The sequence below is a fragment of the Lasiosphaeria miniovina genome, assembly GCF_030549165.1.
Source record: "Lasiosphaeria miniovina strain SMH2392-1A chromosome Unknown B0T26scaffold_4, whole genome shotgun sequence".
NCBI lineage: Eukaryota > Fungi > Ascomycota > Sordariomycetes > Sordariales > Lasiosphaeriaceae > Lasiosphaeria > Lasiosphaeria miniovina.
This window is the reverse complement of record NW_026848223.1, coordinates 4,300,743-4,313,396: the sequence shown is the minus strand read 5'-3', so window position 1 is coordinate 4,313,396 and position 12,654 is coordinate 4,300,743. Positions and strand designations below refer to the sequence as shown.

Below are 12,654 nucleotides of genomic sequence, written 5' to 3'. Positions count from 1 at the left end.
CTCGCACTTCGCCGAGGAAGCGGTGTGAAAATGGCATCAAGCCATTGCCCGATGATTGGGCAGGTGGCAAGAGACAACAACTCGGCGTAGGGCTCTGCTTGTAGCAGCCTGCGTGATCCATCACAAGAGAAGCTGCACAATGAAGAAAACGGTGGCCGGTCTGTCGCATTTGTCTCCAAACAGGTTCGGTCGGGCGGGTGTGAACAAATGAAGGCGACCTCTGCCACTGGTCTTGGGCCAATAATTTTAGCCGCCCCCAACTTTTTGATGCCCGAGGTGCTTCAACTTGACCAGCAGTGGCATCAATTCAATCAGGCCAAATATGAAGCCTTATTTGACTGTATTTGAGGCCCAAAATGGTGTATTTATCTGTGTAAGAGGCTCTCTCTGATTGGGTGGGTTTTATTTGACTTGATTGACGGAATTTGCCGCTCCACCAAAAAACAAGGAAATCGAGCCCCGAATGGCACCCTGAGACCGGAAAAAAGCCCTTGACCTCCAGGATCCCCATTTACTCGCCCAAGGACGATTTTCGGCGGTAGGGAGGCTCGTCGAAAGGGCCGTGACATCAACGGTGGAGGCAGGCATGTTGTCGAGAACTCGGGAGCCAAGGAAGCAGGGAAATGGCTGCAGGAAGGTAGGATTCGGCAGTTTGTTTACAGCGGTTGGCGATGGTTGCATTGCAGCGGCACGGCGGCACTCGAATTTAGGGCATTCGAGGATTTTCAACTCAAGAAACTAGGATTCACTGTTCGCATTCTCGAGACATCATCCCGAGTGGGTGGCCGTGTGATCACTCTTCGAGAGCCCCTCTTCGCGCCAAGTCTGCACGCCAAGGGCGGTGATGCGCATTCCAGCCAACCACTTCCTCTTACGCGCTTACTTTAAGAACTTCAACATTGACTCGTACCTCCCCTTCGAGATGAAAAACAAGTTCATCTACCTCTCAAGCTACCGCGGAGGCACCACCATGACGTATGACGACTTCGATGACAAGCTGGTGAAAAAGGAAGCCGAGCTCCTCAAGCTCTTCCCAGGCCTGAAGGATCGCGAGCAGGGCAAAACCTGCGACCAACTCTTCTTCGAAGCCGTTGATCCTGTCGTCAAGGCGTTCAAGAAGGCGTACGATGCAGCCAGCGGCGACACTAATATCCACGCCGGATACCAGGCCGTCACCGACGCCTACGACAAGTACACCCTCCGCTCGTTCTTGGAAGAGGTAGCCTGCTGGAGCTTCGACGCCATCAGACTATTCGACCTCGGCAACGCGCACGTCGTGTTCGAGAACGCGTTCATCGAGTCCTGGAAGGACGCCTTCCTCTCGAGCAACAGCAGCGGCGAGGCGGCCGGGATGGAACAACTCCAGGGCGGGATGGACCAGGTCCCCAAGGCCTTCATTAGCCCCGACCGCGGCGCGAACTCGCTCGCCGAGAACGTCACCTACGGCGCTCGCGTGACACACATCGTCGACGTGCCCGCCACCGGCGACCAGCCGTCCCAGATCCAAGTCAATTATGAGACCCCCAGCGGCACCCAGCAGAGCGTCAGCTCCAACTACGTCATCTTCGCCGTCCCCTACGGCGCGCAGCGGGCCATCACCAAGTCGCGCCCCTTCTCTCCGACCGTCGAGCAGGCGATCCGCGACGTGCGCTGAATCGAGATCACCAAGATCCTGCTGCAGTACCGCACGCGCTGGTGGGAGCAGGCTGCCTTCGGCGCCCATGGCCAGGGCACCGACGGCGGCCTCATCAGCGACCTGCCCATCCGGTACACCATGTTCCCCACCACGGTCAATAACGAGCAGTACAAGAACACGACCCGCGGCGCCGTCATAGCGTCCTACACCTTCCAGCAGGACGCCACCACCCTCGGTGCCATGTCGCCCGAGCGCTGCGTGCACGTCGCCGCCGAGAACATCGACCACATCTTCCCGGGCGCCGGCTCGCTGCAGTACCTTAAGGCCGGCGCGTCGCAGGTCTTCCCCTCGGACGAGCTCGCGGGCGGGAGCGCCTTCTGCTACTTTGGCCCCGGCCAGAAGAGCACCTACCTCGAGACTATGTGCACCCCGGACTAGGCCGACCCGGCGGACACGCAGAGCTACAGGGTCTTCTTTGCCGGGGAGCACGCGAGTTACACGCATGGGTGGATTCACGGGGCGATGGAGGCCGGGTTGAGGTGTGTGCAGCAGGTGTATGCGGCTGCTACTGCCACCTGATTGGTACTAGGCGAGTAAACATATGAAGCAACAAGAAGGTCTGGTTTGGAAATATGTGCACCGTGTGTTGTCAAAATGAAATATACTATTGATATTGGCAGCTTAGCTTCCGCCCCTTGTCCTTGGTCGGCATGATCTCGAGCCCAGGCATTAGCGCTCCTGCCTAGATGTGATTGGCACACGCCATGCTCAAGCATTCAATCTACTAACTTTGCAGCTCTGTTGGGCGGCGATTCGCCTGGCCCGACCTCGATCGCGAGCGTTTTGGAATTGAGGTGCTCGCTACTCGCTAAGACGCCAGGTTTTTACCGCCAGTCCGCGGATCTCGAACTTAGTCAAGCGTACTTCCTGACGCAGCCGATCGGGGAAAGTTGCGGATCAAATTCGAAAGACATGCGAGACTCGTGCTAACGAGTTTGATCCGTCCCTCCAATGCTGGCGTCGAGGGTGGCTGGTCGAGTCGCGTTACGTTAGGCGTCTGAGCTTGAGTGCGGCATTTTTGCTATTGGCTGGAATACGCAAAGCTAGGGCCATAGGAAACGAAAGGACGAGGAGGAAAGGCAGAATCGTGGGGAGGGACCGAGGACATGAAAGTATTTATCATCAAGAGTTGACGTCGCGATCTAGCAGCTGGTACGTGGGGCACTAGGAATGAGGGACACAATTTGAGTCCGTGCGCTGGATTATGATTGGTGGATGCCGCGGCCGGAAGAACGTCGGCCATTTTGCGCCGCTATTTTGTGCACTGACCGGATTAGCCTCAGCGCCTGCAGGAGTCAACTACAGGCGGTCACAATGGACGCTGCGTCGGCTCAACAAAATGGTCAGTGGGCAGAGACATCTGTGTCAAGCCAGTAAAGTAGGAAGAAGAATGAATCGACTATTTAAAGGGAGGTCATCAGTTAAGGGATAGTAATCGGTTGAATGCAAGTATACAGTATTAAAACAGTAAACTTATCGCTGACGATTCGTCGGAGTAAACGTGGAGCTGTGGAAGCGATTACGAACTGTACTACACTGTGCTCCCCGAGAGCTGGAGTACTGGCCCTGTATATTACATGACCGGAAAAACAGGCACTGTGTCATTGCCAGCTGGTCTTTGGTCCGTGCTCAGGATTAATTCACAGTGTCTAGGGGTGAAGCCAAGCGACGGTATACATACAAGGTAAGGTATCTGGTGCATTTAAGAAGTAATAGGTACTGTGTGACGTACATCCGTGCGCCGAAACACTCTTTAAGCAAAGAAGGCACCAGTTTCGCACATAACTATACAGCACTGTAGTCAATGACTTGCTAAACTTGACGCTAATCCTAGATTACCTCCGATGAGGCCTCCCATGAATTGCGACGTGGAGGTCCCAGAACAAGGCCCGGAGGACTGAGCCCAAAGCCGGGCCCGAGGAATAATCGCAAAACAGGGGCCTCAATAGGGTCAACCAAATCACCATCCCAGCCAAATAACCGTCCCAGCCAAATCACCATCCCAGCCACATCACCATCCCAGCCACATCACCATCCCAGCCACATCACCATCCCAAGCAAATCACCATCCCAGTCAAATATTACCTTCTGACAAAGGTAGCACAATCGAGATTCCAATCAAAGTAGCGATCTCCTAAATTGGACGACGATGATAGGCTAGTTTCGAGACGGTCTGAGATGCTCGTCCCTCAGTTGGGGCCTACGCGTCAGGACCGTTAGACGATCAGCACGCTTCCAATTAATGGGAATCTTCTAGGACGGTTTGGAAATTCTATGTCACGATTCATTCTGCTATAGTACTAGGAATAAAACCCTTCATATACCTACCATTTCTACAGCAGCCGCTTCTTGTCCATTCCAAAGCTCCAACTCGCTCTAGGCTATTAGGATAGTTATATTGTCAGAAGATACATATATCACTGTTAGCTCTGCGGCTATTAGTGGAATTTCACTTTTGGCCGTATGGTGCAGTGGTTAAGTTCTGCGGCATATATAAATATCCGTAAATAAGGGCTTCAACCTAATAAGGATAATCTAAACCTCACAACTCCTCTTCGTGCTGTTCCGCTTCGAGCTCGCTAGCTGTAAGACTCTCTAGCGGTTGCTCCTTCGCGGGGTGTTTTTTAGGCTGTCTAGCTGTTAATAACCTCTTTTGCGGTGGTTTCTTCTTTTCGGCTCTGCGTCTGTGGCTCCGGATCGCATTCACTGCGGAAATCATCTGCTGGCTGATCTCTTGCTCTTTAGAAACGCAAATTATTTGCGCCTCGTTCCTTACCACCTCGTCGTAACAATTATCGGCTGTTAAGGAACGTCCGTTCGTATTGTACAGAGTGTAGCCATTGTGCTTCTTTTTCTTCATTATTCGCTTTACCTCATCTTTATTCATCGCAATTGATGCCTCCTCACCCCATTGCCCAGCTTCCCAAACCAGGACATAGATTCGGTCATGATAATCCTGTATTTTATTAATATTTGGGCTGAACTGAAATGATTCTTTTCCCACCGTTATTTCGGCGTCAAGGGCGGGAGATGTTGATTCTTGCGGTGCTTCGTTATAAGTCTCTCGAGAAGCTGTATCGTTCAAGGTATCTTGTGAGATCTGTTCTGCATTTAGAGTTCGCGGTATGAACCCCGAGTTACCTCCTTTGTTGTCTCGGGAGTGACTTAGTATCAGATTTCTTGATTCGGAGGCAGATGCTGCCTTTATAGGAGGACCGATTTTGGGTCCTATCGGCTAGAGTTGAAGCAATTCTACCTGCTGCTGTACGGCCCTTGCCTAAAATGATTGCTAGGGTGAGCAAAGGTGAACAGGGCCTGAGCAAGCCTGAGTAAAAGCGGCGACTCATCACGTGGGTGACGACGGGGGGCAGGTGTCCAGATTCGTCTCATCTAACAGACCTAATTAGGTGCATGAATGTCATTGGCTGCTGTTATCAACTGGCCTCCAAGACCTCCTTGCCGTACATCATGCCTTTATGGTCTAATTACTCGTTATCGGTATATTTCCCTGCCGCCCAGGCGCCGATGCTAACAAATAACGACATGTCCCGGGCAGACACGAGTGCCATAGCCTTCTTTCGTTTGTGACGGGGAAGTAGCGGTAGCCCGCCCAGATTCCGTATAATGTAGGTAATTTCTGGCTCTTGCGGGAGTGAACTATCTGGTGTGATGCATGAAGAAGACAAGGTCGATGGAGGGATGGTTGCTTGGGCTGGTGTTGGTGACGCTCGCGACGCCAAATTGAACTCGAATGGAGTGAACTGCCTTGAGATTAGTCAGTCCGGTTTCAATCATCTCTTGCATGACATTAGTGCCAGATACGACGTGGGGGCTTCTGGGGACTGGTGTGATGCTGGCGTGGTTGACATGGTTTCGTTGGGAATGTTTGGTGACTGCGCCGTCATAGACAGTGGAGCGGTTACCGGGAGTCTAAATCAGAGTTTGGCAGGCTTGATCCTTGCGCTAGTCTAGTGGAATGATGGGAAGTTGGAGGTAATTGAGACTGGGGACCTGGAGTGAGGACCTTTTTGAGCATCCTTATCATTACCTTACCTACCCAGCGCGCTGTACAGCGCCCAAGGCAGAATCGAACGGGCCCGAACTCATTATTTCACACCATGGCCAGGATTCTCCGGGTTAGTTCACTTCAGAATGATCTTTGGTTAGCATCTAAACGCGACCTAGGTACACGGTTTAGACACATCAGTGCCGTTTTCGAGGCCTTTGGTATTGCTACTGATATTGGAGGCTCGGTTTCCATGCCGGTTGCCTACTAGGGAGTTTACAGCATCAATCCCTCAGCAGGTCGTTTGTCATTCAAAGATGTAGCTAATCCAGTGAGTGGCTCCTTGCGAATGGATGTCAGTCGCAGACAAAGGCTCGTCTCACAGCAAAGCAAAGTCGCGGCCGAGGGGTGATGCCGACCGTTGCAGGAATAATGGCACATTCCGTAACCACTCTCCGCTCGTCTTCAAGTCTCTGCTGTTAACGGAACCCTAGACCCACGACCCGTATAGGCTGCCACTTCCGTGGAGAGCGGAAAACTAATACCAAACCAACACGGGATCGAGCCACAAACCGGCGTTTAGGTTTATGCCAAATGACGGCATTGTGGTTCCCCACCCGCCTGTGGCTCTAGCCTTGGAAGTGGTGAAACAAGCATTGATAGATGCCGGTTTTGAGGTAAGAAAATACAGAGTCTCAAGTCTTGCTTGATGCTTACAATCCAATCTCTACAACTAAGCTCCTGGGTTGGGTACGTCCCTCCGTCGAACTATCTCCCCTCGGAAATACATGTTAGCAACATCTTTTTCCCTCCTATTTTCCCATATCCTGCGTGACTAACTCTCTATGCAGAGCCCCATTGCACGCGGGGACGGTTGCCCTGACGCCTGGGAGGCGATTTACCAGTCTGGGGACCCCATCGTCCCCGAGATCGAAAACGGTTTTCCTGGCAGCAAGATCAAAGCGCCAATCCCGCTCCAATAGCATGAGTAGGTAGTGCTGAAAAGGAAGGACTAGCGCTGAAAATACAATAACTACTGGTTGTCTTCTGTATGTAGAACAAGTTCCAGTATTGCTATGGTGTAGAGAGTGTGAGACGTGCATGATACTAACTTCATTAGGCCGGCCTGCTGACGTTGTTATCTCCCCTGTTAGTCCTTATACCGCTATTCCACCTGGGAAATTCGTCCATTCGAGTATGTAATAGTTCTCGGCCCCAGCGTTAAAAAAGACTGCTCTGTGAGAAGGCCGTGGTTGACATGCTACTCTAGCTTACACTAGCGCTCTCAACGTCCTCGACTTTGGCAGTGTGGGATATATCGGCAGGGTTTGTCGGCATAATGACGTAGGCATCTTGTATGGAAACCAATGAAGAATGACCGACTCAGCACCTACATATGTGGCATGTCATTGATTGGATAGGCCTCACTTTTTTCTAGCTAATTTGGTGGTGCAGGCTTTGTTGCTCTGGATTGTGAATGGTGGGGGCCCTATTACGAGCTTATCTCGATGGGTAGATAAGAAATGAGGCACAAAATTGTCGTATTGGCATGCCCAGCCAGGTTCTGCCTTATTTACTGGGCCGTTGGGACAGGGAAGAACCGTCTTGTTTTCCAATATTCATGCCAAGGTCTCACCTTCGTTAAAGACCTCACACCATCACTTCAGCCTCCACCGTAGCCTAAAACCCCTACCCCGTTCCTATTCTGTCTTGCGCGATGCACTCAAAACTCGCCATAATTCGTCTCTAGTCACAATATTTCGAGTTTCTCTCTCCAAACAAGATCATCTCCCTCCAAAAATGGCCCAAGCCGGGTTCCTCATCGCTACTGTCGACAACAGGCCTGGCAGGGACTATTACTTTCAAGGCCTCCGCGCTCGATTCCAGATCGACGCTATGCGAGCCGCCACCAAACCCAAGGTCGTAATATACACTAACATCGGGTACGCCGTTGATGAAACGGTCTAACAGCGGCGCTCTAAAGTTCGTCTTACTACAGGCGGACTCCCTGCCCACCTTCCCGACGGCTTCCCGGCTAAACTCTCCGGCCCTCTTGTGTAGTCTACCAATGATATGGAAGACGAGTCTACCTACGTCTACCATCTGACCGACGCTGACAAGGCCGAGATCTTGGCTGCACTGGAGGCATTCAAGGGTGAGTTTGATGGGCGTGTATCCCCTCCCCCTTCTGTGGTGATGGCACTGAACTACTGGTACTAAAATATCTGTCAACAGACAATATAGCGCGGCCTTGACGGCAACAGTGTCTCTCCCGATACATTCCCCCCCCCCGAACCTTGCTGCCAAGCTCGGCAGTGTGTGCACCGACATATACGATGGCCGAGGATTCGGTATCGTGCGTGGACCTAATCTAGAGGCATACTCTATCGAGGACCTTACCATCATGTACCTAGGGATCTCCAGCTACGTGGGTGAACGACGGGGCAAACAAGACTACAATGGGTCTATGCCTGTATCAAATTCTGCAAGCCACGGCACCCCTGTTTCTCGGCGACCTCAGCGACGGCATTGGCCGGTGGCCCGTCTATGTGCTCTCCTTCTTGATCTACCTCGGCGCCAACATCGGACTGGCCATGCAGCACAGCTATGGTGCCATCCTGGTCCTGCGCGCCCTGCAGAACGCCGGTTGCTCGGCCACGGTGGCCATTGGCAGCGCCGTCATCGCCGACTTCACGACGCCGGCCGACCGAGGCGGCTACACCACAGCAGCAGTATAGGCCAGCGGCATGTTTGCCCCGGCCCTAGCTCCAGTTCTACGTGGTATCCTGACCCAATTTCTAGGCCGGCTTTCGATATGCCGGTTTCTCGTGATTGCCGGCGACATATTTCTCGTCATTTACATCCCCCTTGTGCTAGAGGCAAGTTGAGATTCATAATCATCTCTCACTGAAATATCCTAACCACTCCACATGCAACAGACCGCCCGCACCGTAGTCGGTAATAGCTCCATTCCACCACCAACACTCAACAAGCCCCTAGCTTCCGCTTGCTTTCCCTCCCGACAGCACCAAGACCTCGAAGCCAACTCATCCCCTTCCTTAGCCCTAGTGACCTGCGCACCTTCCCCATCGAGCGCGCCCGCCTCGGCCTCCTCTGACCATGCACTTGTCTCGCAGTTGCGACGACAATCGCGTGGGGCTGGGCCGTGTCATCGGCGGATACAAGTCTCGCAGTGCCGCTGGTGGTGTCATTCTTTGGCGGCGCAGGGGTCAGTGGGCCCGTGAGTATCTGTTCGACGCTGTTGGTGGACTTGTATCCCGATAATCCGGGGCGCGTGTCGTCAACGTTTAATCTCACGAGGGCAGCGTTTAATGCTGTCGGCACGGCGGTCGTGAAGTATATTATCGATGCGTGGTGGTATGGGTTTATGTACCTGTTTTTGGGTTTTTTGGCGTTGGCGGCGAGTCCGGCGGTTTTGGTTGTTAGGCGGTAGGGGTCGAGGTGGAAGGAGGAGAGATTTCAGAGGCTGAGAAAGCACGCGGACGGGGAGGTGGGGAGGTGAGGGTGGATTGTGAAATAATGCGAGGGTGATGGTTGACGTGTCGATAGATTCTGAAGAGGAATGACCGTGCGGTGTGAAGTCTTGCTATTGCAGCAAACGTCGCTGATGGGATTATAGCACCGCAGTGGGGTCTACTTTTTGACCTGCAGGCTTTCGTAGTCTCATCGCTATTAGACTAGACTAGGTATGAAGTTCCCGGTTGACTTCGGGCCAGTTACTAGATCTTTTTTCTGCACATAAAAATATGATAGAAGACATAGATAGGTAACTCCCAAGATAGATGCTGGCATTTTCTGTTTAATACTCAAACCTCAACGGGGCGTCATCTGGTTCCCTCTTCTTTCCACAATCAAGATGATATCGCACTTCACTTCGTCCACTTGGTCCTTTAAGCTGTTCTAGCTTTTAGTGCGCGAACTGGAGAGGCAATCTGCCTATATAATCCGGTCCTCCCCGAGCATTCCCCATGGTGCCGTTTCATCGCTATATACACGTGCAAGTCTCCGCAGTGCGACGTCAACCTTGGTCGTTGGCGCTTGCTCTATAATCTTTGTCTCGTTCGACTTGTCCAAAAGATCGACGAGCTTGTTTGAGCCGAAGCTGTAGTCTTCAAACTTGTGCAATGCGAACCGTTTGGGCGGCCCCATGCCGTTATTGAACCGGCTCGTCCACCGCCAGCCCATGAGCGACGAGACTTCACTGATGTACACGTTCTGGTACCAGTCGTCGAACTTGTCTGCTGTCGTGTTCGTATCAATGGCTTCCGTAACAAGAAGCGGCCCTCGAGCTGTGGCCAGTTGTCGTAGGGAAAGTGGCCTTTTACTCGGGCTGGACGCTAGATATGGGCAGGAAGATGTCCGGACCTGTGCCGACGAGTAGGAATGCCATAGTCGGTTATGAGTGGAAGGTGGTGAGAACCTGAAAGTTGTAAGGACTGGTTGGGTCTGTGAACTGTGTATTAACCGGGCTCTGTTGCTGTCTCGAGTGCGCGTCTGTATTTCAAGCCTAATCTCACTTTCGCCCGCATGTTATAAAAGTGGGTGTCGGAGAAATCACGCTTATGCGACTTTTTTTTACTTCTAGTTCGATCGACACCATTAGTCTCGAGTTGTCTGTACGAGCAGATCGTGAAACTTTGGACTCGTGTAAGACCCGGCACAGCTTGTCCCGACACGACATAGGTTCGTATAGTCAACAGCTAATAAACGATAATAATTATCATCATTAGGAACTGCCGGCTCTCCGTTACAGATATTTCCCGTCCGCCAACTATTACATCCTCCATCGGCGCCGAATCTGGCTATTTACCCATCTCGCTACCGATGGCCTGGTTCAAGAGACCCGGTCCGCTTCCAACTCGTCCGATTACTTGACCTGCATAGGATAAATCGGCTCCATATAGCCGCCCTTTCAATTTTTGTCGCCCTGATGTTCCATTAACAGTCAGTGACCCCTAAGGCACTCTCTCCAGCACATGTATAGCGTCGCAATAGTCGCCGGCAATCCGATCCCAATTCCACAGCCCAACGCAATCTTGTCCGAAGTTGGCAACCCTTCACTCTGTCCCGCTGCACCTGCCGTCCCTGCTGCACCTGCCGTCCCTGCTGCTCCTGTCGCCCCAGTTGTTGCTACCCCAGTTCTCCCCGTCGGGTCCGCAGCCGTGCCTGTGTTCTCCGACGTCGGCGTCGGGCCCGTCGCCACTCCGCTCGTCGCAGCATCGTTGTTCCGTCCAACCACACAGCTGCCCGTAGTCTTGTCACATCCTCTCCCCTGAAGCGAGACGCACCCGTCCTGACACACGGTCTGCGAGGCATCGGTCTGGCAGCACGTGCCTGAGCAGCAGCCTAGGTCTGCGTCGCACACGCTGCCGTCGTCGCAGCAGTCGTGGCTCTCGTCAAGGTTGTAGCACAGGATGCCCGACTCGCTGACAGTCGCCCAGCCCTGGTCGTGGCACGACCGCCATCCGGGCCCGCTGAGGTGCAGGCAGCACTCGGTGAAGTCGCCGAACCAGTCAATGTTGTTGCAGTGCGTCTGCCAGGCCTGGGTCGTCCAGTTTGCTGCCGCTGCGCCTGCGCGAGGCTGGTGCGGGTTGAACGACGGCGGGAGAGGCTCGGCGGCGACGAGTAAGATGATGGATGTTGCTAGGAGGTGTAGATAAGGAAGGTGCATTGTGCTTTCAGATTTGATTGGGCCAATTCTGTCAGGTGTGCATTGGCCTTGTTTCACTTTGTTGTCTGGGAGAGCGCAGCCGCATATTAGGTGGTTCTGGGATTGCTGTAACAGAGGAATGTCCTGCTAGTTGTTCGCTGCATTTAAGTACTTGTTGCGCTGGGGCTTTCATAGTGACGATGTTTAAAACGCCGGGAAGAAGCTTCAATATTGTGTGGTCACCTGAGGCGTGGGATGTTCGTGTTCTGATGAAGCGTCGAGCTGGGTGGGGGGAAGCTGAGCTGATTGGGCTGTGCCATTGAGGGCTGAACATGCCACCCAAACTGTGGCTGAGAGTGAAAAAGAATGGCATGATCACTCCCGATTCGAAGCACACAGCCAACTATCAAGGGCAAAGGCAGTTGGCAAGCGGCTCGTTGGGAAACACCACGCAGAGACGTCTCCCAAGAGACATGATGCTTATCCGTCTTGAAGTGCCAAGGAAGTCAAACTCGAACGGTCTTTTTCGGAAACCGAGTCCTTTTCGCCTCCGGAACGCCATCTCAATGATCAAGCGCGACTCTTTGCAGGCCGTCCAGAGGCCACTGTCGATGAGATAGGCTGACGGGTTGTTTTCGGTCCACGTGACAGAGGCCGACGCTTCCCAGTTAGAGTGAAGTGCGGGTCTCGAGGCAAGTTTGCGGCGCCCCCAGGATATTCGCACCGAAACAATGGCTCCGATTGAATTCCATTTCGAATATATGATCCGCCTGGCTCGCCTCGCTATCGTGGTGGATTCGAAGTATGTGTGGCCCCGAGCGGAGAGGCGAAGCGCAAAGGCCCAGAATTCGTCCCTGAGCTCACGCGGGAGGAGGGGCAAACAAATGGAATTAGCCTGGCATCTTCCTGGAAGCGTGTGCGCGGAGTGAATCGGAAGAATGACGAGTTCGGATGCGGCAGGAGAAAACGTGGCTCGATCGAGTTCCTTTTATGCTCGTTAGCTAGATGTTGCGAAAGCAGACTTTGACCCATAGTTGAGCGGTGTGAGCTTTGGCCGTGGCAAGCAGACTGCTAGAAAAGCCCATGTCAGGCCGCGCGAGGCTGAGTGGTGGACAGATGATCGGCGAGTCAATATAGTCTACAGTGTAGATTCCACATGGGCCTGTTCGGCCGCGTCAATTCACACGTCATTTATAGCTTCGTGTAATTAGGGGGTTGAGACATGACCAAGAATGGGAGGAATAAAATTTCCCATCTTCAAAGGCAATAGTTAATTGGGTC

The 12,654-nt window shown here is 53.0% G+C and overlaps 3 protein-coding genes across 3 annotated transcripts; 2 read left to right on the top strand and 1 right to left on the bottom strand.

Moving 5' to 3' along the window:
* Positions 1-586: 586 nt before the first annotated feature.
* Positions 587-2,653, top strand: B0T26DRAFT_812554 (uncharacterized protein; the record flags this gene model as incomplete). The annotated part of the gene is made up of 5 exons (XM_060447313.1): positions 587-637; positions 721-823; positions 858-1,624; positions 1,661-2,058; positions 2,104-2,653. The coding sequence occupies 5 exons, from the start codon at positions 587-589 to the stop codon at positions 2,213-2,215; spliced, it is 1,431 nt and encodes a 476-aa protein (XP_060296832.1). The 3' UTR covers positions 2,216-2,653.
* A 4,849-nt stretch (positions 2,654-7,502) lies between these two features.
* On the top strand, positions 7,503-8,440 carry B0T26DRAFT_676259 (uncharacterized protein; the record flags this gene model as incomplete). The annotated part of the gene is made up of 3 exons (XM_060439957.1): positions 7,503-7,625; positions 7,764-7,857; positions 8,127-8,440. The coding sequence occupies 3 exons, from the start codon at positions 7,503-7,505 to the stop codon at positions 8,438-8,440; spliced, it is 531 nt and encodes a 176-aa protein (XP_060296831.1).
* A 1,963-nt stretch (positions 8,441-10,403) lies between these two features.
* B0T26DRAFT_310756 (uncharacterized protein) lies at positions 10,404-11,549 on the bottom strand. Its single transcript, XM_060434316.1, has one exon. It carries the CDS (start codon positions 11,392-11,394, stop codon positions 10,669-10,671), a length of 726 nt encoding a protein of 241 aa, XP_060296830.1. The 5' UTR covers positions 11,395-11,549; the 3' UTR covers positions 10,404-10,668.
* Between the last annotated feature and the right edge of the window lie 1,105 nt (positions 11,550-12,654).